The sequence below is a fragment of the Ahaetulla prasina genome, chromosome 3, assembly GCF_028640845.1.
Source record: "Ahaetulla prasina isolate Xishuangbanna chromosome 3, ASM2864084v1, whole genome shotgun sequence".
Lineage (NCBI taxonomy): Eukaryota > Metazoa > Chordata > Lepidosauria > Squamata > Colubridae > Ahaetulla > Ahaetulla prasina.
This window is the reverse complement of record NC_080541.1, coordinates 174,105,523-174,131,484: the sequence shown is the minus strand read 5'-3', so window position 1 is coordinate 174,131,484 and position 25,962 is coordinate 174,105,523. Positions and strand designations below refer to the sequence as shown.

General features: G+C 40.6%; 1 protein-coding gene across 2 annotated transcripts; it reads left to right on the top strand.

The window, feature by feature from the left end:
- Positions 1-3,962: 3,962 nt before the first annotated feature.
- LURAP1 (leucine rich adaptor protein 1) lies at positions 3,963-24,075 on the top strand. 2 transcript variants are annotated; one of them, XM_058175811.1, is made up of 2 exons: positions 3,963-4,085; positions 21,791-24,075. In XM_058175811.1, the coding sequence occupies exons 1-2, from the start codon at positions 4,065-4,067 to the stop codon at positions 22,502-22,504; spliced, it is 735 nt and encodes a 244-aa protein (XP_058031794.1). In that variant the 5' UTR covers positions 3,963-4,064; the 3' UTR covers positions 22,505-24,075. The 2 variants fall into 2 exon arrangements, with proteins under 2 accessions (XP_058031794.1, XP_058031792.1); XM_058175809.1 differs by lacking the exon at positions 3,963-4,085 and adding an exon at positions 8,229-9,930.
- The last annotated feature ends 1,887 nt before the right edge of the window (positions 24,076-25,962 follow it).

The following is a 25,962-nucleotide window of genomic DNA, read 5'->3' as shown; positions in this document are numbered from 1 at the left end:
CTTCTAGACACAAGAACAGTTTTTTTCCCGAACGCCATCACTCTGCTAAACAAATAATTCCCTCAACATTGTCAAACTATTTACTGAATCTGCACTGCTATTAATCTTCTCATCGTTCCCATCACCCATCTCCTTCCACTTATGACTGTACGACTGTAACTTTGTTGCTTGTATTCTTATGATTTATATTGATATTGTTTCCTGATTGCTTATTTGTACCTTCTGACTATCATTAAGTGTTGTACCTTAGAATTGTTGATGAAGGTATCTTTTCTTTTATGTACACTGAGAGCATATGCACCAAGACAAATTCCTTGTGTGTCCAATCACACTTGGGCAATAAAGAATTCTATTCTATTCTATTCTATTCTATTCTATTCTATTCTATTCTATTCTATTCTATTCTATTCTATTCTATTAAGATCTGTTGGTTCTTTCTTTTCAATGTGAGTTTCATTTGGTTTTATTCTGAATGACCATAGGTAAGTGAATGCAGGACTATAACCATAGACCAGATGGTAAATACCCTGTTCCATTTTCATATTGTTTCACGGATGGGCCATTTCACTGTTTGTTGGCGATGATTACAATATACTTCATCTCTTAAGAGCAGCAAGACTTATCCAGAGTAGGCATTTGGGACTTCAACACTGTTCTTATAGGCAGAATCATCTGAGGATTATAAGAAGAAACTCATACCAACTTGGTCAGTCTAGCTCAGTATTGCTATCAGTTCTTCAAATTTCCAGAGAAGCTTTCTCAAAATAATGTTAAAAAGTTCCTTTTTTCCTAGATATCTAGTAGCATTGAAGGAATTGTGGATTTCTGCTTTTTTCTATCTCTGATTTAGTCCATTATAGTTTACACATATTACATGTTTCCGTGCAGAAACGTTTCCAGTCTTACTAGGAGATGCTGAGGAAAATCCTGTCTTCTTTTTCTACAAATAAAATGTACCTTACTGAGCTATGCTAGCGGTATCAGGATTTTTTTTTCTACGTTAGGCTTATTGTATCTAGGTTGCAAAACCTCATCTAGTATTGGTCAGGATTTTTGCAGCATCTTACATCTGATAAAATAAGATTATTCTAAGGGCAAAGCATGGATACTTTTTCAGTTGCCTATGTGTGTCTTAAATAGTCTGAGTTGCAGAGGATAGTAGTCATTACTTATTACCTTCCTTAGGGAATCCTCCAGATTTCCTCCTGTAAATTACTTTTCGGGACTGGAGACAGCTTGTCATCTTTCATCTGATGCACCTTCCATTCTAAGTTGAGTAAATGCCAAGGAGGGTCAAAACGCAGCTGCAGCTGTCCAGGCTGAAATTCTTTCTTCTAGGCCAGTAGGAAATTCAACAGGGCAGTTTGGATCTCCTCTGTCATTGATTATGCTGCTGTTCTGTGCTGCTTTGTTGTTGTTGCTACTGTTGGGAGTAGTTATTCTATTCTATTCTATTCTATTCTATTCTATTCTATTCCATTCCGTTCTATTCTATTCTATTCTATTCTAGTCTAGTCTAGTCTAGTCTAGTCTAGTCTAGTCTATTCTATTCTATTCTATTCTATTCTATTCTATTAAGATCAGTTGGTTCTTCCTTTTCAATCTGACATATTGTTGCAATGGAGTTATAGTTAGTAAATGTCTATTTCCAGCCGTTGTTGAACGGCTGTCTCTAGAAGATCATTTGACAGCCGTCTCCAGGAGAGCGTTCTACCAGGTTCGCCTGGTGCGCCAGTTGCGCCCCTTTCTGGACCGGGAGGCCCTATGCACAGTCACTCACGCCCTCGTGACGTCTCGCCTGGATTACTGTAACGCTCTCTACATGGGGCTCCCCTTGAAGGGCATCCGGAGGCTACAGTTAGTCCAGAACGCGGCTGCGCGGGTGATAGTTGGAGCCCCTCGTGGCTCCCGTATAACACCTATCCTGCGCGGTCTGCACTGGCTACCTGTGGCTTTCCGGGTGCGCTTCAAGGTTTTGGTGACCACCTTTAAAGCGCTCCATGGCATAGGGCCGGGTTATCTACGGGACCGCCTACTGCGACCAGATACCTCTCACCGACCCGTGCGCTCTCACAGAGAGGGACTCCTCAGGGTGCCGTCAGCTAGGCAGTGTCGTCTGGCGGCCCCCCGGGGAAGGGCCTTCTCTGTGGGGCTCCGCCCTCTGGAGCGAACTCCCCAGGACTCCGTCAACTTCCGGACCTTGAACCTTCCGTCATGAGCTCAAGACACATTTATTCATCTGTGCAGGACTGGCTTAGTTTTTTAGATTTTAAATTTAGAGGGGTTTTTAAATTGATTTTAATATCTATATTTTTACTTTTAATTAATTGGGCAGTAGAATAAGTTTTTTAATGATTGTTTTAATTTGTATATTGATGTTTTTATATGCCTGTGAACCGCCCTGAGTCCTTTGGGAGATAGGGCGGTATATAAATTCAAACAATAAATAAATAAATAAATAAATAAATATTTAGAGGTGAGTTTCATTTGGTTTTGTTCTGAATGACTATAGGTCAGTGAATGCAGGACTATAACCATAGACCAAATGCTGAACCTCATTGACAATTAAATGGCTGGTTGAGTTCATTTCCTTGTATGTTCTGGCTGAATTCATTGTCCATGCAGGCGGGTAGCTCTGTGGTTCAGGAACTACTATGCTAATTCCTAGCCATTCAGATTTACATGTCTGTCAACTACAAAGTGGGAGAAACAAATAAAAGACCTCACCTTTTTAAAAGTAAAAACCAGAATGGCAGATCTGGTAAATTTATTTTTATAGGTTGTAAATATTGTTTTGGATATGTTACATCATCCTTCTTCAATTGGTACTTTCCAGATATATGTTTTTAAACTCTTTGAATGTTTATTTCTTATTCCCGTCTGTTCTTTGCATAACATCTCTTATTCTGAGAGGAAATCTCATGCTGGGTGTGCATGTATAAGTATGAATGATAAGATATTATTTCACAGGCAGCTTCTGTGCTATTATGTTTTACTCACATTAAGCATTTGGAAAAACTGAAGACTGCCCATCCTGTGTTTCCTGCCCTTTCCCTTTAAGTATTCCAAAGGGTAGGAGTATTTCAAGCTATGCAAAATTACAAGGTCACCCTGTAGTAGCTCATGTGCTGTGAACAGTTTTTTTCTTTTTTGATAGATCTCCAAAAGAGAGCCAGTTTGATACTGTGGTTAAGGCACCACACTAGAAACAGGAGACCATGAGTTCCAGTTTCACCTTAGGCACAAAGCCAGTCGCTCTCTGTCAGCCCTAGTAAACAGGCAATGCAAGTCACTTCTGAAAATTCTTGCCAAAAAATCCTGCAACGTTCAGTCCAGGCAGTTGCCACTGACTGAAAGGCTCACACACACACACACACAGAGAGAGAGAGAGAGAGAGAGAGAGAGAGAGAGAGAGAGAGAGAGTATCCAAAGATATAGTGCATAAATACCATGAAAGAAAGTAATTTATTGCAACATCACAAAACTTGCAACCCAAAAGGAACTTTGGCATGATAAGAGCCAGTGTGGTGTTGTGGGTAAACTGTTGAACTTCTAATCTGCCCTCAGATATGGAAGTTCATTGGGGATTCTGGGCTAGTCATTCTCTAGTCAACCCAATGTTCCACACAGATTTGCTGTTGTGGGAAAGAAGAGGAGGAGGAAACACTAGCATATTGCCTTGAGCTCCTATACAAATAAAATAACAGTTGATATTATTTTCCCTTTCCGCCATTGCTTCTTGACCCTCACTGAATACTTATTGCTCTCAGATGGAAGTGGATATAGCCACTGGCAGGAATTTTTCTTCACTCAGTTCTTCAGAATAGTATGTCTGTCATAACTGGATCCTAATACTAATAATCCTATGCCCCTTTGATCCCATAAATCATCTTCTTTTGTAGTTAGACTACTGTGATCTTGTTAGAGGGGAAACTGTTGGTGTTCCTTATTTTTCACATTTTCAGTTTGCAGCTGCTCCAGAGAGTATGATCTATCTCAGGGGTCTCCAACCTTGGCAACTTTAAGACTTGTGGACTTCCAGAATTCCTGGGATTTAAGGGACAATGGACATCAGAGCTGTGAAGGTAGGGAGAACATAACACATTAATGATTAGCACTGGCCAGAAGTCTGTTCCTGAATCCCCACCCCCCAAATGTAGCCTAGTCCAAGGGTCTCCAACCTTGGCCACTTTTAAGACTTGTGGACTTCAATTCCCAGAGTTCCTCAGCCAGCAAAGCAAAGTTGGCTGAGGAATTCTGGGAGTTGAAGTCCACAAGTCTTAAAGTGGCCAAGGTTGGAGACCCCCGATCTATCTGGTCTGTAGGAAAGGTATTTGACTGGTCAGTTTAAGCCAGTCTGTCAAGTAAACATCCATTTTTTATGTTTCTAGAGTTACACATTTGAACAGTAATGATATTATACTACAAGGTTGTACATATCTTCCCTAGAATAAACTCCAATGGGATTTATTAAATATTGATTTATTTAATTGATTTATATGGTTTCACATCTAGTAAATGTGACTTTAGGCAGTTAACAATACGTTGAAATCAATTTTAAAATATTAACAAAGGTAAGCATCTACAGTGGTTCCTGAAGGTAAAAGCCAAACAAAACTATTTACAAAACCCACTCAGCGGTCATCTAATCTCCCAGTCCCTGGGCCCTGGAGCACATCCATGTTTTAAATGGTTTACAAAAAAGCTGGCAGAGCTGGGGGGCAATCTAATTTCATTGGGTGTGCGTGTGTTCCAGATATCTTCCAAATATGCAACTTAATACAATTTACCTATTCCTTAAATTATTCAGTAAGTATGAATGGCTGTCCACCTACCATTGGGACTCTGGTTGATGAACAAACAAATGAAAAATGCAAAAATCAATAAAAAGCACCAGGTTAAGGCACTATTGGAAACACCTTACCCAAACTCTGTAAATTCAATAGAACTTAAATCAAAATACATGCATCCTCTAAGAAATCTTGAGTTGACCCATTGCAGAGTGTTTTCTTGATACATTTTGCTGAAAGTTCTTTCATTTCCAAATGTGAAATGGATCTTCCCAGCTCCCTATATGATGAAATTATCTTTTATTTGATTGTAAATTGGCTTATTCACCAGTTTTCTCAGTAGTACCTTTCCCTGTGGTTAACTTGTCTACGTTAATCATTGAACCATAATTTTCTGCATCTCCATAAATTAACTACGCTGTCTAGGAGTACACAGAAAAGTAATCTGATGAGTGGCAGGTCAATTTACTTCAATGTGTTGTGGGAAAATGTGCTGAGAGTTCAGCACAAATATATTTATTTCTAAGTAGAAATAAATATGTATTATCATATGTACTTATAAATCGCAGTTCCACTTGCATCTGTTTCAAAATGCTAGCCATCATGAATAACTCTATTCTATTTCTTTCTCCTGATTCAAATAAATGTATTTTCTTACTTTATCCCTGCAATTGGAGGTGTATTTATTTTTACTTTATTCACATTTGTGTCTTTCACACATGTTGGGTCACATGTGTGTCAGTGACACATGTAACTGTCAGCCTTCCAAGCTGACATGCTGACCTGTATTCTGTGTATGTCAGGAAAAAATACCAAATTGGGAGAGGTGAAGTAGGAAGTATGCAAAGGTATATACCGTAGTAGATCAGAGAGCTAAGATCAGAACTGTGGAGAGCTCCTGCGGAAGCAAGATTTGGGGTTAGGTGGGATGCTAGGAAAAACTATTGTTGCCTCAATCATCTGAAATTGAAATTTTTCAGAGATGATGAATGAATCCCATATTCCTAGACTGGAGCTTTTTGGTATGTAAAACTGTACTACATAGTAATTCAGTTGTCAACCTCAGCAACTTTAATAAAATTCCCCAGGCAGCATGCTGGCTAGGGAATTCTATGAGTTTCAGTTCACATCACTTAAAGTTGCTGAGGTTGAGAAACAGTGTAGTAATGAGTTTTGACATGGCTGAAATGCCTTCTGCAGCATTATGGGAATGCAGAGCAAGAGAGAGGGAGGATGGTCTCTGACCAGAGGTAGTTCAGAGGAAGAATATTTTGAGCCTGAGGACTCAGAACAGGAAGACATCCTTGGCTGGGTTAGTAAATTGTGCTTAGTCCTATGCTATTTAACCATGATGTACTGAGTAATCGTCCATTCGTACAATACCTTGGTCCAGAAATCATAAAACGTCTAATGTAATTATCTCATATTTACAAATAGGAAAATTGTAGTCTAGTGATATTCACAGAAACATCTGCAACTCAAAACAATTTCGAGCTGTGAGTCCACTTCACCTCTTGTGATGTAATTTTATTTTAAGCTAGTCTCTTAAAGATATGAATGATATGCTCAGAATCAATAAGCACATTTTTCTTAGCTTTTAAATCCAACAATGAAAGAAGAGCTTTATCTATTGAACTTCGATCTGCTATAGTTCAAATGTAAGAACTCCTCCAAACAGTGGATAAAGGGATATTGTAATAATAAGGGCCGTGAATCCTCAATTAGTTTGATATCTTTGCTTAGTGATCATAATTGGGATTGGAAACTCCGTCGGTAAGCAAAGCATCACATAATGATGACTAGTTTATAACCTCGCTGTAGGTCATTAAAATCAACTTGCAATTTTACTGCAGTCTTTAACTCTGCTTGACAGAAGCTGGTTCTGAAGTGTGGGAATCACATGGCCACAGGATGCTACAAGATCATAAGTGGCCACCAGTTGAGAAGTGCCTGAAGATAATCACATGAGCCCAGGGATTCTGTGATTGTCATAAATATGAGGACTGGTTGTGAAGTTACTTTTTTAGCACCACCGTGACTTCAGTCACTAAACAGGGCAGTCATTAAGCAACATGCACCTGTATCTAAAATGCTTATATGGGTAGGATGACACTGCAGCTAGGCCACCTAAGGCATTAAATAAATTTGATTTTTAGAAAAGAACACATTTACATGTCCATACCAAGCTCACTTAAAAACTTCTGGATTAACACTGAGATTTTCCATTGCTGCAACTAAATGCCTTATTTATTCTAGAGTCAACAGAAAGATTCCTTATGCCTGGTCAAATTATTTGCATGCTAATATAAATTTATATCCCACTCTTCATCCATGGATTCAAACTGATGCATATACAATTTTCTTCAGATCCCCCTGTCCCAGCCATGGTAGGAACAAGCTGGGCTAATACAATGATGGGTGTGTGTGTGTGTATGTATGTATGTATGTTTGGAATAGAATTGCAGTCTTAGCTATAGTCCTTTATGGGGTAATATATCTATTGCATCTTATTCACCTATTTTGTAAATAAAAGTAATATTTAAGATATTTTATATATTGTTTTTAAAACATAAACTAAATATTTCACATACAAATAGTCCTTGACTTATGACCCCAATTGAGCCTAAAATTTATGTTGCTAAGTGAGACATTTGTTAAGTGAGTTTTGCCCCATTTTATGACCTTTCTAGTCACAATTGTTAAAGTGGATCACTGCAGTTAAGTTAGTAACATGGTTGTTCAATGAACCCTATGCACGGTCACTCATGCGCTCGTGACCTCTCGCTTGGATTACTGCAATGCTCTCTACATGGGGCTCCCCTTGAAGAGCATCCGGAGGCTCCAGTTAGTTCAGAATGCAGCTGCGCGGGTGATAGACATGTGACACCACTCCTGCGCAGGCTGCACTGGCTACCTGTGGTCTTTCGGGTGCGCTTCAAGGTTTTGGTTACTATCTTTAAAGCGCTCCATGGCATAGGGCCGAGTTACTTACGGGACCGTCTACTGCCACCGATTGTCTCCCACCGACCCGTACGCTCTCACAGGGAGGGACTCCTTAGGGTGCCGTCCGTCAGGCAGTGCCGACTGGCGACACCCAGGGGAAGGGCCTTCTCTGTGGGGGCTCCCACCCTCTGGAATGAACTTCCCCCAGGACTCCGCCAACTTCTTGACCTTCGAACCTTTCGCCGCGAGCTGAAGACACATCTATTTATTTGCGCATGACTGGCCTAGAATTTTAGTTTTTAAATTTTAGTTTTTAAATGGGGTTTTTTACTATTTTAATTATAATTTTAAATTTAAATTAAAACTTAATTCAATAAGTTTTTTAAATATTGTTTTTATCCTGTATTTATTCTTGTGCTATTTTATCAGGCTGTAAACCGCCCTGAGTCCTTCGGGAGATAGGGCGGTATAAAAATTTGATTAAATAAATAAATAAAATTAATAAATAAAATGGTTATAAGCCACTTTTTTCAGTGCCCCTGTAATTTTGAACGGTCACGAAATGAACTTTTGTAAGTCAAAGATTACCAGTATATTTGTTGCACGTCAACCTGAACAACTTGACATGCTCCTTTCTTGGCTGCTGGCCGCATGGTATACATTCCCTTTCATACACTCTATGTTGAATATCATGAAAATCATTAGCTTTTATTCACAGCAATGCTCATTTTATATACAAATGTCTCAGTGGTGAAATCCAATTTTTTTTTACTACCGGTTCTGTGGATGTGGCTTGGTGGGCATGGCAGGGGAAGGATACTGCAAAATCCCCATTCCCTCCTTACTTCTGGGGGAAGGATATTGCAAAATCCCCATTCCCACCCCACTCCTGGGGGAAGGATACTGCAAAATCCCCATTCCCTTCCCACTCCTGGGGGGAAGGATATTGCAAAATTTCCATTCCCACCCCACTCGGGGGCCAGCCAGAGGTGGTATTTGCCGGTTCTCCGAACTGCTCAAAATTTCCACTACCGGTTCTCCAGAACCTGCTGAATTTCGCACCTGAAATGCCTTGAGTTCCAAAAAGGGGCATCAAATACAGGCAGGCATAAAAATACAGTAATAGAAGAAAAGGCAGATGCAGGTCGAAGGAGGGAAGACACGTGGGAAGGCAAAGCCTTGTAAAATTAAACTAATGAGTCTAAATTGGATGTTCGGAGCCAGCCATCCTTCGAAATCTGGCAAGGCTGGATTCCATTTGCGGGTGTTTGTTGATTCCTCCTGCTCTCCATTGAGGAAATAAGGTAAGGCGGAATGTGCTTCTCCGAGGGGTATTACGGTAGCCGAGCTCCAGTCTTGGCGGCTGGCTCCTCTGCATTGTGTTTCCTATCCCGGGCAGGTAGGGGAGGTTGGGAAGAGGAGCCGCGTCGGTGGGGGCCGGAGGGTGGGCAGCCCCTCTAAGGAAGAAGAAGAAGGCAGGCGGACTTTGCCGTTTGCTGCTGCTGCTACAATCCCGGGACGGGGCAGATTTTGCCTGGCGACCTGGCGCTGCTCCCGCAGCCCCCTGGAACTTTTGCCAGGCATTGGCGCTGCCTGCTCGGATGACGCGGCCAACTCATCCCGGGTTGAATGCCGGCCGCTTCCAGCACCCCTAGAAGGAAAGCGAACCCAAGGACGGCGACGGCGGGGAGGAAGGAAAGCTCCGGGTTATACCCGGCAAAGCACCGCTGGAAGGGGAAGAAGCCCCGCTTGTGATGAGGAGCCCGCAGGGAGACTTCGGAGCCGAGAGATCGGCCGAGGCCCTCGGAGAGGCTCCGATTTATAAGGGTGCTGCCTGCGGAACTCCCGCCCACACGCCCGGAGCTTCTGGGAGGGACTGTCTGCCAGACCGAGCCTTCAACAGCTCACAAGCCCAGCTGGAAGGTTGGGGAAAGGAGCGCCCGCTTCCAGTTGCCGAGACAGACCCAGCCTCTCGCTTTACCGCCCCTTTCCTGGGATGGAGGTTCCGGGCAGCGGCGCCGAGCTCCCCCTGCCTCCGGACCTGAAGGATTTGGAGATGAAACTCGGGCAGAAACCTCCGGACGGGCTGATCCGATGGCTGCGGGGGGACCCCACGGCTCACCTGCTTCGGAACAGCCCGAATCGGGGGCCCCGCCACGGGCTGGGGGAGAAGATCAAGGCTCTGAAGCTGGAATTGGTGAGTCGCGGGGAAACCACCACCCCCTTCTTTCCGCGCGGAAAGATAGGATGCCCCCTTTGCACCCCACTCTTCCCCCACCCTTTTTTTTTGTTGCTTCTGGAAGGGAGAAAAGGCAAAGATCTTGTTCCTCCGAACTCCCTTCCTCATTCATTCCCCTTTTTTCTTTTCATTCCGAACCGCGCCGTGGCCTTCCTGTGCTAGGAACAGCTGATTTGGCATAAAGAATCCCTCGCTATGAATGGGTGGATTTGGCTTCGGTTACACAATTAGGTCCTTTTGAGTTTTCTTTCCCAATCTACCCCAAATGCCTCGGGTTTTAGATGAAGCAAACCGAGCCCCCGCTGGCTGGGAGACAGATTTTTGTTGTTGAGTGAATTTGGGATTTTCCTCCAGATACCTTCCCCTGATGGTCCCTGCTGAACTTGATCGTTAATGCCCAGCCTGGACTCTTTAGCCCTGCTCTCTTGTCTTTTACTTGTTGGTTCCGAGAACAAACTTGCCCACCTTTCTATAGGCTAGCAATTTATTGGATGCCTCCCTATTTCCCAGTTCCTAATTCCCAAGCACTGCCTCTCCATCCCCATCTGATGATGGACAACTTTTAACACACACATTTGTCCCAGCTCAGCTTCCTTTCCAGCATTCAAAATCAGATTTATCATCAGATTTTGGATATGACAGGCACTTCCACTCTTGGCTGGAAATGAAGAATACTTCAGTGCTAGATGCTCGCTCTATGAAGTTATTGATTACTTATGTTAGTATAGCTTTAAAAGTTCACTCTGTTCTCTAGCTCTCAATCTATACTGTTTAATGCTTAATCCAAATATCTGATTGTGAGGCTGCCCTTTCCCAGCCCAGCTCACTTCAAATACCAGATTGAAATTGAAATATGTGGTGCCCAATTTCAGATGCTAGAAACATTTGACCAAGTCTGGATTCAAAGTTAAGGTCTGCCTCTGAAAGTCTGCCCAGTTCTAATGATACAGTTGGCTTTTCCATGGGATTCTGCAAAATATTCCATTGAAGTAATGCACATGAAAATACACACATACTTGATGTTTTTGATTAGCCCAATTCAGATAAAAGCATGAAAATGGATAGACTGGATCTAAGAAACAGTGTGTTTGAAGTAATCCTAAAATGATTTTAGTGTGTCCAGCATGAATTTATTTGGCACCTGGAACTAAACAGGCACTAGGTAAGATTCAATCCAGTTCAAGGTAGCTTCATGTCTGCATCCATATCTTGTCCTTTAAGGTTTTTTTCTTCAGTTGTAAAACAACTCTGAATATGGAAATAGTTTGTTATTCTGTTTGAGATTTTTTAAACTTCTCAGGTTAGTCTATTGCCCTGATTGCCTTTCATCTGAGTAATAATCAAGTCCAAACCTGCTTAACTGTTTTGAGGATCAGCTAAGTAGGGTAGCAGCTCAAGTTATTATTATGATGATAGTTTTTAATCATGCAAATTGCATCATGGCAGATTTATTATAATTGAACCTTAGGACAAATGAGATTCAAATAGGAGAATGTATACATTTCTTAGAGCCAGTTTGGTGTAGTGGTTGAGGCATCAAGTTAGAAATCGTGAGGTTATGAGTTCTAGTCCAACATTAGGTAGACAATGGAAAACCACTTCTGGTAATTCTTTCCAAGAAAACTGCAAGGACTTGTCCAGGGAGGCTCCAAGTATTGGTCATGGAAAGGGAAAAAATACATTTATTAATTTGTTTTATTACCAGCCACAGTCAAATGATTCTCAGAGGCTTACAGGTTCATCTCTTACATACAAAATATCCATAATATAACATTATTAACAAACATTAACTTTGAAAAAATGCATCTGTAGTAAAATAATTTTTAAAAATAATAGCCACAAAACAGATATACACGCTTCTCTTTTTTATTTTCATTTCACTGCTTCTACTCTTAACATATAAGCCATCCAGAGGCATCTGGAAGTTGAGCAAGCTCTAAATCCAATGAAATAAATAATTTAAATAACTTTGCAATGTGTCATCCAGGTGCGATTTACATTGCAGCCCATTTATATGAGAGTAAATCCCTCTGAACTTGGATTTATTTTATTTCTGAGTCAATATATACAGGATTGTGTTGTTAATTCTATTGAGATTTCCATAAAAATGGAAAATATTGTCATGTAAAATTTCAAGTTGAATGGTCTTCAAGTTACTTCTGATCTTCCATTTTTTTTTAAAATTTAGGAACCAATCATCCCAACCAGCATTGTAATAAGCAGCTGGGCCTCAACGCTAATCGCATCTCCATTTTTAAAACGATCTTTCATATGAAACTTGGCATTTAAATATTACTTTTCCATCTCGACACAAAATAGAGAACGAGAAAAAATGGTTTTGTCCCAAGATTGTTTCTCCAGGCAAAAAAACGGAATGCAATGTAACAGGCCTCCATTCTCTACACACAGGCTGGCTGTTTGCCTGAGGGAGACATCTGCTCCCCAGCATGAAAATACTCATAAGTTTTCTTAGCAAGAGGGTGTTGTTTTGATTTTTCAAACTGAGGGTATTTTCATCCGTCATATACTTTGTTTCCGTCACGAACTTCTTCATTTACAAGGATGCTGAGAAATGTAGAAGGAAAACAGTTGGGATGGATTAAGTTACAGGCTGCACTGCCATAAATGGCTGATTTAAGAGACTGATTTTCACGTGGTGAATCAGACGGTTTTCACTGTTTGCATGTACAGGCAAAAACAGAACCACATGTCCTAGGATTGCCCGCAGAGCAAGTCTAACTTGATTGCCTCCAATTCCTTGATCTGGTGCAAAGTTCTATGTCCATCTTGGAGCCGTACAGGTAGTCCTCCACTTACAATAGTTCATTTAGCGGCCGTTCAAAGTTACAACACCACTGAAAAAAGAGACATGACCCTTTTTCACACTTAAAACCATTGCAGCATCCGCATGGTCACATGATCAAAATTCGGACGCTTGCCAACGGACTCATATTTATGAGAGTTGTGGTGTCCAGGTGTGATGGGATCACCTTTTGCGACCTTCTGACAAGCAAAGTCAGTGGGGAAACCAGTTTCACTTAACAACCATGTTACTAATTTGCCAACAGCAGTGATTCACTTAACTTTGTGGCAAGAAAAGTCATAAAATGAGTCAAAGCTCACTTAACGAATCTTACACTTAGCAACAGAAATTTGGGTTCAATTGCCCAAAATATAATCTGAGAATTATATCTTAATTATAAATCCAGGAAAGGTAGTTTTCTTACTAGAGATTGTCGTCAAAATGATTTAGGCGGAAGTAGCATTGAAGTGCTCCTTCCTGGGGAGGCCTTTATTTCCTGGGAGGTCCTTCTGAGGCTGGTACAGTTAATTCTCCCTGACACTCTGGGTTTCAAAAGATGCCTACTTAACCAAGATGTAAAGGAGAAGAATTAAGAAAAACTCCAGCCGGTGTGAGCTGGCCATGCATGCTTTGTTCAAAGTTTGTGCCCCTGATGTGCTAGACTACAGTGCGAGCTCTCTAAATGCCAGCCAGCATGGCCAGCAGATAAAATGTCAAAATGTAACTTGAGGTGAGGGTAATTCATCTGTTGGATATCACTTTGCACCAACTGATACAGAGAAGTATATGTAATGTGTTTTGAAGTTCTTCTTATCTGGTTTGGGACACTTGCTCCAGGCCTCAGCACGTAGTTGTTCCTGCTAATCTGGTCTGTACTTGGAAGTCCAGTTATTATTTGGGAAATATCAGGGCTGCAGGCCAGTCTGAGAAGCTGAAAAAAACCCTTGAAGGAAACATTGGCACACCATTTCCATATTGTTTCCAAGACAATTTCATGGATGAATATTACTCAAAGATTGTATCTTTTTTCTGAGGAAATAGAAAAATAGATATATTTTTCAGTGAAAATACACGAGGCAGCCTTTCTGATGGTGGCATCTAGATTTCAAAATCCTTTTCTGAAAGCTTTTTGAAAGTTCGTGAAACAGATCTTTATCTTTGGTGGGAATACATTTGATCTGGATTGAAAATTGTTGCAACGTTTCATTTAACGTTTAACTTTCTCTATGCTTTTAATTGGCATTTTCTTTTGGTTGTATTCTGTAATTTTCTGCTGCTCTTCTGAATCGTTTATTATCAAAGTAAATTTAATTCACTGGTTTGGTGTTTTGTTTGTTAGCTACCTCCTGGTTTACATGCTTTAAATGCAAAGTTATGTGATGAAACTAAATAAACACAGAGTAAAGTACTAGGATTATAATTCTTAAGTGACTAAAAGAACTATTTGTAACTTAAGCAAGCCTGGGCTAAAAGAAAATAAAATCATAGGATCATTTTCATGAACTTTGTTGTGGGGATGGGATTCTTTGTAGAGTCTATATTTTAAATTTTCTGGGTCAGATGTGTGAAAAACAAAATGTAAAGATCCATGGCCCATTTTATTAACTGCATTCGGTCAAGCTTTCTTTATCATCCCTCTTTTCATTGGAGAGTGCTGTAATTCAGTATGGATATTCTTTTGATTGATGCCTGGGCGGCCTTGGCACATAAATCTCGAACAATCACTCTGCTATTGGAATTCTTTAGCATCATTTTAGTTCAAAAGCAAGACTGCAGTGTGCACAATATGCCCATCAATGTAGAGATTATTTTCTGTATTCTGAGGAAGTAATTAAATTATAATGAAAACAGTTGAGAGTCTAATCAGGAAGGTCCTGAGGGATTTTAAAAGTATCGTGTAATGCACTGTAATACAGTGTACTCTATCTATAGCTGCATTATTAGCTCCAGCAGAGAGTTAAAACGTTAGACCGGTATTTCTCAACCTCATCAAATTAAGGTGCATGGAATTCTGGGAGTTGAAGTCCATGCATCTTGAAAGTTGCTGAGGTTGAGAAACAATGAATTAGATAAAGACCAGATTTTGGGCTAATTTTTATGGCTTTACCTTCTACTTTTCTCCTGTTTTAGAGAAAATGGGAGGAGAAAATGTTGTAATTGTGATCGCAAAGTCCTGAAGGATTTGTAATTGAATTTTAACCTTCATATGCCATCCTTTACAGTAAAGCCAAGTTTTTCCAGATGGGTTGTTGTGATACATAATAACCACAAGATTTAAAAAAAACCCTCAGAGTAATAATTCAAATACACAAAAAGTAACACATTAATTAATGTATAATAAAAGCATCAGCCAGAAGATTTAAAAATGTCTATGCGGTAGATACATTTATAAATTACAAAGGCCTGGGAGAATAATAATCATTTTGCCTGAGAGTGAACAGACAATAGAATTGGTGTGTAAGGCATCTTTCACTGGAGGGAATCAAGGGTCCATGTGTTGTGACCCAGGCCCAAGTAGTTAGTAGGAAACTCAGTCCATGAAAAAACAAACTTTATTCGAACAGCTGAGAATTACTTCATTCCCAGCGTCGTTCAACTCAAATTAAAACAAATGCCTCCCAACACAAATTCCTCAGTCCTATCGCAAACCTTGATCCAATTAGGCAAACTGCCAAAGGCCTTTCTTGGCAAAGGTTCAGAGGTCACAAAAATAAATGCAAGACATAGACGAAGCAGAAGACGAAGCTACCAACATTGTTGTCCAACAAAGCTCAAACGCTGGTGCTGGTCTGTTTTAAGTCTTATGGGAGGGGCCAATCATCTCTTAGCCCTATTCCCGAGTTGTCCTTTTTGCTTGAGCTGCTCTTGCCTTCTGGCAGCTCTTCTCATGCGTGCATTAGGAACAGGCTCCTCCTGTTCCTCTGCCTCACCACTATCAGTCTCCGGAGGCTCTGGAGTCCACACCTCACTTCCCAATGGCCCTGGCCCCACCTCAGCCTCAACGCTGTCCGACTCCATTGATAGCTCCATAGGCTGCTGACGGACCACAACACCATGTATCTATTTTAGCACTTATTTATTAATAGATTTATAGGTATTCCTCAACTTGCAACCACAGTTGACCCCCAAAATTTCTCATGCTAAGCAAGACACTAGTTAAGGAGTTTTGCCCCATTTGACAACTTTTCTTGCCACAGTTGTTAAGCGAATCATTGGTGGGTTAAAAATACAGTTGTTAAATGAACCTCGCTTCCCGATTGACTTCGCCTGTTAAAAAAACAAAACAAAAGATGATCACATGACCCCATGCAACTATCATAAATACATATCAGTTGCCAAGTATCCAAATTTTGATCACGTAACCACAGGAGAGCTGCAATACTCATAAGCGTGAAAAATGGTCATAATTCACTTTTTTCAGTACTGTTGCAACTTTGAACAGTCACTAAACAAATGGTTTGTAGGTCGAGGATTATCTGTATATCTGACCTTTATTTTGTGCAGTTTATATAATGCTCTGCTTCCTGTTTTCCTCTCAGCAACAAGGCAAGTTGTGGGCTGAGAGACAAAGTCATCCAGCTGGCTTTCATGCCTTGATAGGACTAAAACTTATATTTCTGGGCCAGCACTTTAATTAATGGCTCTCTTACTGAAGAGATCCATTTCAGATCAGTAGCTGCATCTCCCATTGGAAAGATCCTTATTATTGTAGCAAATCTTCATCTGGAATGTGTAGGCTGTGGATAAGGCACCTATTCTTTATAAGACTGCTTAATATGGAATGGATAAGCATTAATAAGTAATGGATGGAAACTAATCAAGGAGAGTAGCAACCTAGAAATAAGGAGAAATTTCCTAACAGTTAAAACAATTAATCAGTAGAACAACTTGCCTCCAGAAGTTGTGAATGCTCCAACACTGTAAGTTTTTAAGAAGGGATTGAACAACCGTTTGTCTGAAATGGTATAGGGTCTCCTGTCTGAGCAGTGGGTTGGATGGACTAGAAGACCTCCAAGGTCCCTTCCAACTCTTCCTCTTCCTCTTCCTCTTCCTCTTCTTCTTCCTCTTCCTCTTCCTATCTCATTCCTATTCCTATTCCTATTCCTATTCCTATTTCTACTCTACTTTACTCTACTCTACTCTACTCTACTCTACTCTACTCCACTCCACTCCACTCCACTCTATTCTATCCATACGTTCCTTGTCCTATGAGTACCCTTCCATGAATTCTTGATATTTAAGGCTATAATAATATTTAAAAATAAAGCCTTTTTGTTTTGAAAACAAATTTAACCCTATAAAAAGGAACCATTGAAAAAGTCAGCAGCTATCCAGTGAAATGAATCCTATAATTCATTCTTGGAGCATTCTGTAGAGTTAATCTCATTTCCAAAGTGGGAGTATTTTCAGAGGAATTTGCATTCCTCATTAACCTGAGGTGGATTTATGAGCATGGTTAATCAACCACACCTCACTCTTAATGAGTCATCTTCCTACTGTGCCTTTCCAGATGTTTTGCACTATAATTCACAGGAACCTCAGGTAATATGACCTACAGTTGGATATATTGGATGTGTTTTTGACTGGGTATCTGTTCTAGCTGATGTACCATTAAATATATATTGCTAAGTTTATAAGATTTAGGTAGGCATATTGACATTACCAACAAATATAGGTGTTGTTGGCACTGTATTTTCTTTGAATTTTTATCAATAAAGAGCTTGTTTTGAAAGCTACAAATAACAATTAAGATGGAATTCAGAGCCTTTCCTCTTCCCTTCCGTCCAAGTTATCCATCCAGTTTTAGATAAAACAATTCATTCCATTCTTTGGGAATTGCTGCAACATGTTAATCACAGCTCTTGAACAAACACCAGGTGTTTGCTTTTGTTCAAAAATAGGACTATAGCCTTGTGCAACTGGATTCATGTCCTATTTGTTCTCAAGTCTTTTCCTGATGTTTTGAAAGGGCTTTTGGACAAATATTTCCGTAGATATAATTCCTCCATTTGTTCATTCACATTTCTACTTTCTAAGGTCAAGTTGCACAATTAAAATGTAGAGATTATTAATTGTGAATACTAATCTGCTACTTTGATATATTCAATTCAAAGACAACTATGGAGAATTATCAAAGGAAAATAAATGTAACTTTCTTCAGTTTCTTTAAAAACACACCGAGGACCCATTCCACCTCAATAAAACCAGGTCAAGATCCTGGATAGAATCTGATTCTTCCCATCCCTTCCTTTATATTAACAAGTGGTGCTGAATTAGTTGCTTTGGTTTCAAGATAAAGAAGTGGCAAATGTGGAATATATCAAGCTGGAATTATTTTCCTATTACAATCACTATCCCAAAGATTGTTTTTCAAGAGGCAACTGGACTTTCTTGTTTTTCTTTTTTCTTCTCATCTGAGAAACGTCTTCAGCTCTTGAAGTGAAATGTCTTCAAGGAAAAAACTAGGAAATCCAGTTGCCTCTTGAAAAAGCACCTTTGGGACAACTATGACCTGGATAACTGAGAATCTCCATAGACAGTTACAAACATTATTGGAAATACTAGTGTGAGAGGACTGTAAGCAGCCATATTTTGCATGTGATAAGTTATCATTTAGATCAAGAATTCTATAAACTGTTTATAGACTGTTTATAGGTAAAGATCCCACTATATCATGCTTTCCTGGAATAATCTGTGAAGCCACCCTCAATCTGTGTCTTCTAGTGTTCCTGCTTTCCCTGGATTGCTCTTCTTCACCTATAGCCGTGATGGTGAACCTATGGCTCTGGCACGCCAGCTGATTTTTGGATCTTCTGGCCCCACCAGAAGTAGGTAAACAGGCTGTTTCCTGCCTCCAGAGGGCCTGGGGGTGGGAGGCAGTGGGGAAGGCCTGTTTTTTTGTCGCTTACCTGGCTCTAGGGCCATTGTAGGAGTCTGGGGAGGGCAAAAATGGCCTTCTCCACACACACCCAGAGGTCCTCTGGAGGCTGAAAATCAGGGGTGAAATGCTACCAGATTGGACCGGATCGGCCGAGTAGGTAGCGGAGATTGGAGCTGGTTCGGAGAGCTGGTAGCAATCTCTAGCTGGCCACGCCCCCCCCAACCAATTTGTGGCCCGCAGCCATGAGTGAAGGCAGGCAAGCGGAAGGCCATGTGGATGGCAGAAACCGAAGAAAGCATGGCAGGGCTGCAGGGAGAGGATCTATAAGGTAAGCCAATGCTGGCAGTGGGTGGGGGGAGGGAGACCCACTGTGCTCAGCCTCAGGGGGGGACCTGCAAGGCTCGCTTGCCTTTTGGGCGTGGCGTGCTCGGCTTTTGCGCTTGGCTTCTGCGGAGCCTTTGGCTGACTGCTGCCCACTTGCCTTCCCCCCCCACCCCGCCTCCAGCCCATGATGGAGAACACGCCGCTTTTGGGCCAGGCCACCCACCTTCAGGTCCCTGAAGGGCAGGGTGTGCTCTGCCGCTGCCGCCACTTTTGGCACCGTGGCCACACAGGAAAACTCCACAGTGCAGCACAGTTCTGGGATGGTGGGGGAGCCCAGGCAAGCTCTGCTGCTGGTGCTGCTGCCCGGAGCATACACGTGGGAGAACTCCCCGGCGCAGCGCAGTTCTGGGATTGGGGGGGAGAGCCAAGGCAAGATCTGCTGCTGCTGCTGCTGCTGCCAGGAGCATCCATGTGGGAAAACTCCCCGGTGCAGTGCAGTTCTGGGATTGGGGGGGAGCCCAGGCAAGCTCTGCTGCTGCCGCCGCTGCCACTGTTGCTGCTGCCAAGAGCGTCCCGGCAGGAAAACTCCCCAGGAAGGGCTCTGTTTAGACCAGGTTGTGTGTGTGTGTGTGTGTGTGTGTGTGTGAAAGAGAGTGAGTGACAGACAGAAAGAGAAGGAAAGAGGAAGGGAGAGAGAGAGAGACGAGAGAGAGAGAGAGAGAGAAAGAAAGAAAGAAAGAAAGAGGAAGAAGGAAGAAAGAAAGAAAGAAAGATAGAAAGAAAGAGGAAGAAGGAAGGAAGAAAGAAAGATAGAAAGAAAGAGGAAGAAGGAAGGAAGGAAGGAAGGAAGAAAGCTAGCTAGCTTATGACCACAATTGTGCCCCAAATTTTGGTTGCTAAGCAAGTTTCACCACATTTTACAAGTTGGCCACACCCACCCTGTCACATGACCACCAAGCCACGCCCACCAGGCCATGTGGGACTGGAAGGCCCGTTTTTTGCTGTCCCCACCCTCCAGGACATGCGTGGGGGTGGGGTGCATAGAATTATGGGTGTGGGCACGCATGCGCGCGGCCCACCCCCCCACCTCTTGGCGCGCAATGGCAAAAAGGTTAGCCATCACTGACCTACTGTATAGGCAAAGACATTCCTTTTGGTTAATTTTTAAGCATGTATTTTTGGAACTGTTCCCCTGTCCATGGTGCTCACATCGGTCATCTGCTACTTCAACATTATCTAGTCCAGCTGGAATCATTAACCAATACTTTTTTCTTTGAATCGTGGCTAATAAATCAAGCTTCTCTAAACAAGTTTTGTGCAAGCTTTTCAAGAACTTTGCTTCTCTTCTGCCCTTTGTGACTGCATCTCCTATTCTTGCAGGGCAACATTCAAGAGTAAACAGACCGAACACTCTGGCAGCTCCAATTTGCTTGACGTTGATTCTTATAGCCAAGCAGCTGTTTCACAATCAAATAATGTTGGACTATTCTCTTTGTTAGGAGCTGTTTGCCATTGCTACTTGGTACATACAAACTTTAAATCTTTACCATGTCACTGCTCAGCACAGAAGCTCGTAGTAATTGGGGGAAATACCAGATTCTGAAAAATAAACTGGTAGAGACAGATGGTGCCTTTCATATGGTTTCATATCCCAGGACCTTATACGGTTAGTTGTATTAATGAATTTGTCTATGGAGGTAAAATTGCAAGAAGACCTAATGGCAAATCCAGTAGTAAAAAAGATTAAAACATAACATTTTTAATGACTGGAAATGCCCTCTCCTTGTTGATTCATTGATTCAGCCTTTCTCAGTGTTGGTGCTAAAGCTTCCAAAATTTGTCCTTAGTTTACATTTTTTACTACACTAGAGTAGATAGAAAGCTAGAATTCCTTCTATTTTGCCACATGTGGTAGACATTTCCAAACTAGTGTTGGATTTTAACTGGGCATCAATTTAAATGCAGCATATCTGGTAGCATCTGATGGGAAAATTGGAGTTTTCAACCTAAATTTCTCAGAAGATTACAACACCCAAGTGCAATGGTCCAAATATATTACATTATAACATCATACAAGGACATGTACATTAGAATAGGATGTATATTATTCCAGTGCCAATTACTAGGTTGTAGTAAAAAATCAGCAGTCCTGTCCCTACTGGACAATTTATCATGAGGATGGAATTTGCCATATCATCAGTGAGTATATATTTGATTTTGAAGATAATGTCTTCATGGCTCATGGGTTGCCCACACATACTGTAGCTTATAAATATTTCAAAGTTCAAAATATTTATGCATAATTTAGTAGTTGTGCAATCCCATAATAGTAAATGTTTAGGGCTCTTATTTCAGAGAATGAGGAAATAAATTCTAGTTTTGCTTAAGAGAAGACCTATGACTAACTATATAGTTTCTCATTTGTGTACATGTATTGGAGAAGGATCATTAATATGTTGCCTTAGAATGGGTGTGGTATCGTTTGGCGTAGGAAAACATCCTGAGTCCACTTTGATGTAAAAAATTGTCCCTTAGATACATTTGTAGTTGATGTGCTTTGCATTGAGAAATATTGAGAAATATCGGGCCTTTAACTATTGTAACAGTCTACAGCACGGGTGTCAAACTCATCACGGGACGTTTTGTGACATTTTTCCCATTTGTGGAGCTGGGGTGGGCATGGCCTGCATGTGATGCATCTGGTCTGTGGGCTGCCAGTGTGATACCCTTAGTCTACAGTAATTCCAATTTACCTTGAAGATCTTCCATCCAGCATATGATCTGATTATATCTTCTTCTTTCATCCGCAGGCCTATCTAAGAGCAATAGATATCAAGATCCTCCATCAACTGGTAGCTGTGAATGATGGAATAGAATCTGTCAAGTGGTTTCTTGAGGAAAAAGGGATGCTGACCAGCCGCTGTAGCAGCCTTACCAGCAGTCAGTACAGCTTGGTAGAAAGTCAAGATACATCCCGACGAGGCAGCTGGAATAGTCTTCAGGATCCCAATGACAAACTGGATAGTATATCTATTGGTAGTTATTTGGACACACTAGCTGATGATATGGATGAATATGGACAAAGTTCTTCTGTGGAACCCATAATGTCACCTACCTTAGGTAGACCTCTGGGCAGAAGTGAATTAGAAAGATCGAAGGCAGATCTAGAGAGAGTCTTTCTTGCAAAGATGGACAAAGAGCAAGACAAAAGCAAAACTTATCCTGAATGGGCCTCTAGTTTAGTTAAGAGCCAAAGTTTTAACAAGCCAAGTGCACCGGTCCAACTGTCACCACCAATGGCTAATGGAATCATGGGTAGACAAGTCCCTAAGCTAGTGCAGAGCCTTGAGGAGAAGTTTACCTCTGCAGCTGCTGAGCAACCAAGCAAAGAGAATGTAGCAGTGAAGGCCTCCAGGAAGAGCAAAATGGATTCAGAAAATTGCAAGCTCGATAACAGGAAGCACCTGGAATATGATGGCCAATGGCAGTGGGCTGAGTCTCAAGAAGATGTGACATTTTTGTAGCATCCATGACTGGCTGCCTGGATTAACATAAAGAGATTCCAGACTTTATGCACTAGTCTTTTTGCACCTTGGACTGCAAGCTGTGCTCTCTTTGTCTGAATGTCTTTTACTTTGACCAGAACTGTTGAGACATAATTGCTGATGGACAGAACATAAGTATATTAGCCAGATGGCATTTGTCTTCTAACATCTTAAGCCTTTTCCAAGAATGGGGACATATAAAAATACTGTACACCTTTATCTGAAAGCCTACCAATGCTGCACTTTTGTGCCACAGTTCTAGTGTCTATGTGAGTGGAGGTGGGCGTAGGCTCATAAGCTGGACTTTCAGGTTTTAGCAAAGCTGTTCACTTGAGTAGCACTCAATCCTACTGCATGTAACCAATACTCCCCTAGGAATAACCAATTTTTTTTTAATGAAAGAAGCCAGAGAAAAACTTTGATACTACAATCCTTTTAATCAATGTTATTATTATTATTAATGTCATAAGAAATACTGCTCCTTCATTTGCTTGATATTTGAGTTACCTCTTAGGTTTAGGAAAGGAATGTAGAATTCTACAGAGAAGCCCACACATTCATTTACTACACTCAACAAACTGAACATGTCCTTCATTCTGGTAACCATGAGAACCAGCCTTCCACCTGAACCTGAGCAAAATAGTGGGGGAGTCTGTTGGTTTAATGAGTCTTGAAAATCCTTGAAGGGCCGAGGCTTAAGCATTGTGCTGCACTTTTAGAATAGAATCGAATAGATTTTTTTATTGGCCAAGTACAATTGGACACACAAGGAATTTGTCTTGGTGCATGTGCTCTCAGTGTACATAAAAGAAAAGATACGTTCATCAAGAATCATAAGGTACAACACTTAATGATAGTAATAGGGTACAAATAAGCAATCAGGAAACAATATCAATATAAATCATAAGGATACAAGCAACAAAGTTACAGTCATACAGTCATAAGTGGAAAGAGATTGGTGATGGGAAGGATGGGAAGATTAATAGTAGTGCAGACTTAGTAAACAGTTTGACGGTGTTGAGGGAATTATTTGTTTAGCAGAGTGATGGCATTCGGGAACAAACTGTTCTTGTGTCTAGTTGTTCTGATGTGAACAACTATAGCTCGTTTTGAGGGTAGGAGTTGAAACAGTTTATATCCAGAATGTGAGGAGTCTGTAAATATTTTCACAGCCCTCTTTTTGACTCATGCAGTATACAGGTCCTCAATGGAAGGCAGGTTGGTAGCAATTGTTTTTTCTGCAGTTCTAATTATCCTCTGAAGTCTGTGTCTGTCTTGTTGGGTTGCAGAACCAATGACTGCAAGTAACATAAAAGTGCAGCAAATATATAGGGATAAGGGATAACCTCTCACACACTTTTACGTTAGGCTTGGGAAATAACTGAGATTTTTGTGGTATACTTTGGAGGCAAATTAGGTGCTTTGGGTAAGCCTTTGCCTCTTGAGTTGGAAGCGGGGATGGAAAAAAGAATTACTGGTAATGTTGCATTAGACTAAAAATGTGCCCTGACTGGTTGTTTCCTAGTCATAGTTTTAAATGGCAGCTCTACACTGGCTTTTATATATATATATATATATATATATATATATATATATATATATATATATATATATATATATATATATATATATATATATATATATATATATATATATATATATATATATATATATATATAAACTGAGGTATACTAATCTCATTTTGCCCAATATATCTCTCCCCAGGTTAGTCATATCACCTGAAAAAGATAATAGAATTCCTCGGTGAAATTTCCTCATTGGAAGCTCATATTATTTTTCTTTGTTTCTCAGAAAAGTCGGACTTTTTGCCCCATAGAAAAAGATACCAGAGGGAGTAGGAAAACATGGAAGGTTTATGCATAACTTTCTTTTCTTAATAAATTCCAGTGAATTTGTTGTGATTTTGTAATAAAATACTCATCTTGAAGCAATCTTTGTTAGAATTACAAGGTAATTCTAATTTTGATGGAGATAATATTGCTTGTGGATTAACAAGATTATACAAACCATGTTTCATCTCTTTTCTTATGTATCCCTATGTTGGGGGGTGGAGTGGGGGAGGGGAAATAAAGTTTTTTTTTATTTACTTAGAATTAAGACTTGGTCCAGGAGAATACTGAAAAAGTCTTAAAATGTACACCTTTCATATCAGTTTATCGCAATCAGAAAATAGATAAATGAGGAAAATAGATAAGCAAACCGTAAACTTAACAATACAAAGAATATTGTGGCTCAAGAAACAATTGCTCCACTTTCTTTTTAATTGGCCCATAAAAATGCAATGAATTTATGATACACTAAGTGACTAAGGGCCATGCTATAAAACTATGTTCACAATTAAAGTTGCAATTAAAGTGTTTAGGGAAGGGAGGATCAGGAAAGAAAGCAATGTTCACTAGAACTGTAATGAGGAGTCACATGCTGTGGTTTTAAATACTTCCAATTCCACCCAAAGATGCTTTTTCAGGAGGCAACAGGATTTTCTTGTTTTTTTTTCTTTTGAAGACATTTGGATTCTCACCCAAGAAGCTTCTTCAGCTCTGACTGGATGATGGAATGGAAGGATTTATATTCCTGGCAGACAGCTGGTCATTTGCATTCTTTTAGAGAGTCGTTGAGGCCACTTGGAGGTTTATCTGTGTCCTCAGGGTCACTTGAATATTGCAAATGGCAGCCTTCTTGGCTACAGGATGCTTTCTGCCCTGTGTCCCTTCGCTGTTGAAGACAGGCACAGGCTATTGGGGATGAGCCTGTGTTGTCTGCATCTCAAACTGAGATTTCTCCTCACCCAAAGCTATTACAGGATTTAGGTTGTTTAAAAATTATTCAATCTTTTTTCAAGCTAGAAACATCCTTTGTAAATGTTTACATCTAATTTGATCATGTTATCTGCTTTTTCCATACATTCCTTTCCTGAGTTGTTCTACACGGCAATGGCCTGATGTCAGCTAAGTAACTTTGTTGGAAATTTGTATCACAAGCAGTGCAAAAATGGCTGCCATAGGATGCCATACGGCTAAATGGAGCACAAATGTCTCCAGAGCAGAAGGAAATAAAAATGTCAATGTTTTAAGCAAGAGAATCATAAACGTGATGAAGGGAAAGACAAAAGAATTTACATTTGCAAGGTAATATATTAAAAAGAAAGAACTGAAGGAAAATAATATAACCATGTTATATGGAAACAGAACATCAGTTGTGCTGAACTGTTTCAAATCATAGCATGCAGCTTTCTGGGAACAGTGCATGTATTTTGTGTTTTGGAAGCATAACAATGCTGATCCTTTTTTCTCTTTTTGAAGAAAAAATGTTGTCCACATGATAGCATTAAATGAAGAATATTTGACTATTTTAGCCCAGAGAAAATTCTCCATTTGCATCAGACAGGGAACAATAAAGTTTGTATTTGATATAGC

Coding starts and splice junctions, on each gene's coding strand:
- LURAP1 (XM_058175809.1), top strand. CDS start 9,730: ATGGAGGTTCCGGGCAGCGGCGCCGAGCTCCCCCTGCCTCCGGACCTG. Junction 9,931..21,790: donor AGGCTCTGAAGCTGGAATTG/GTGAGTCGCGGG, acceptor TTTCATCCGCAG/GCCTATCTAAGAGCAATAGA.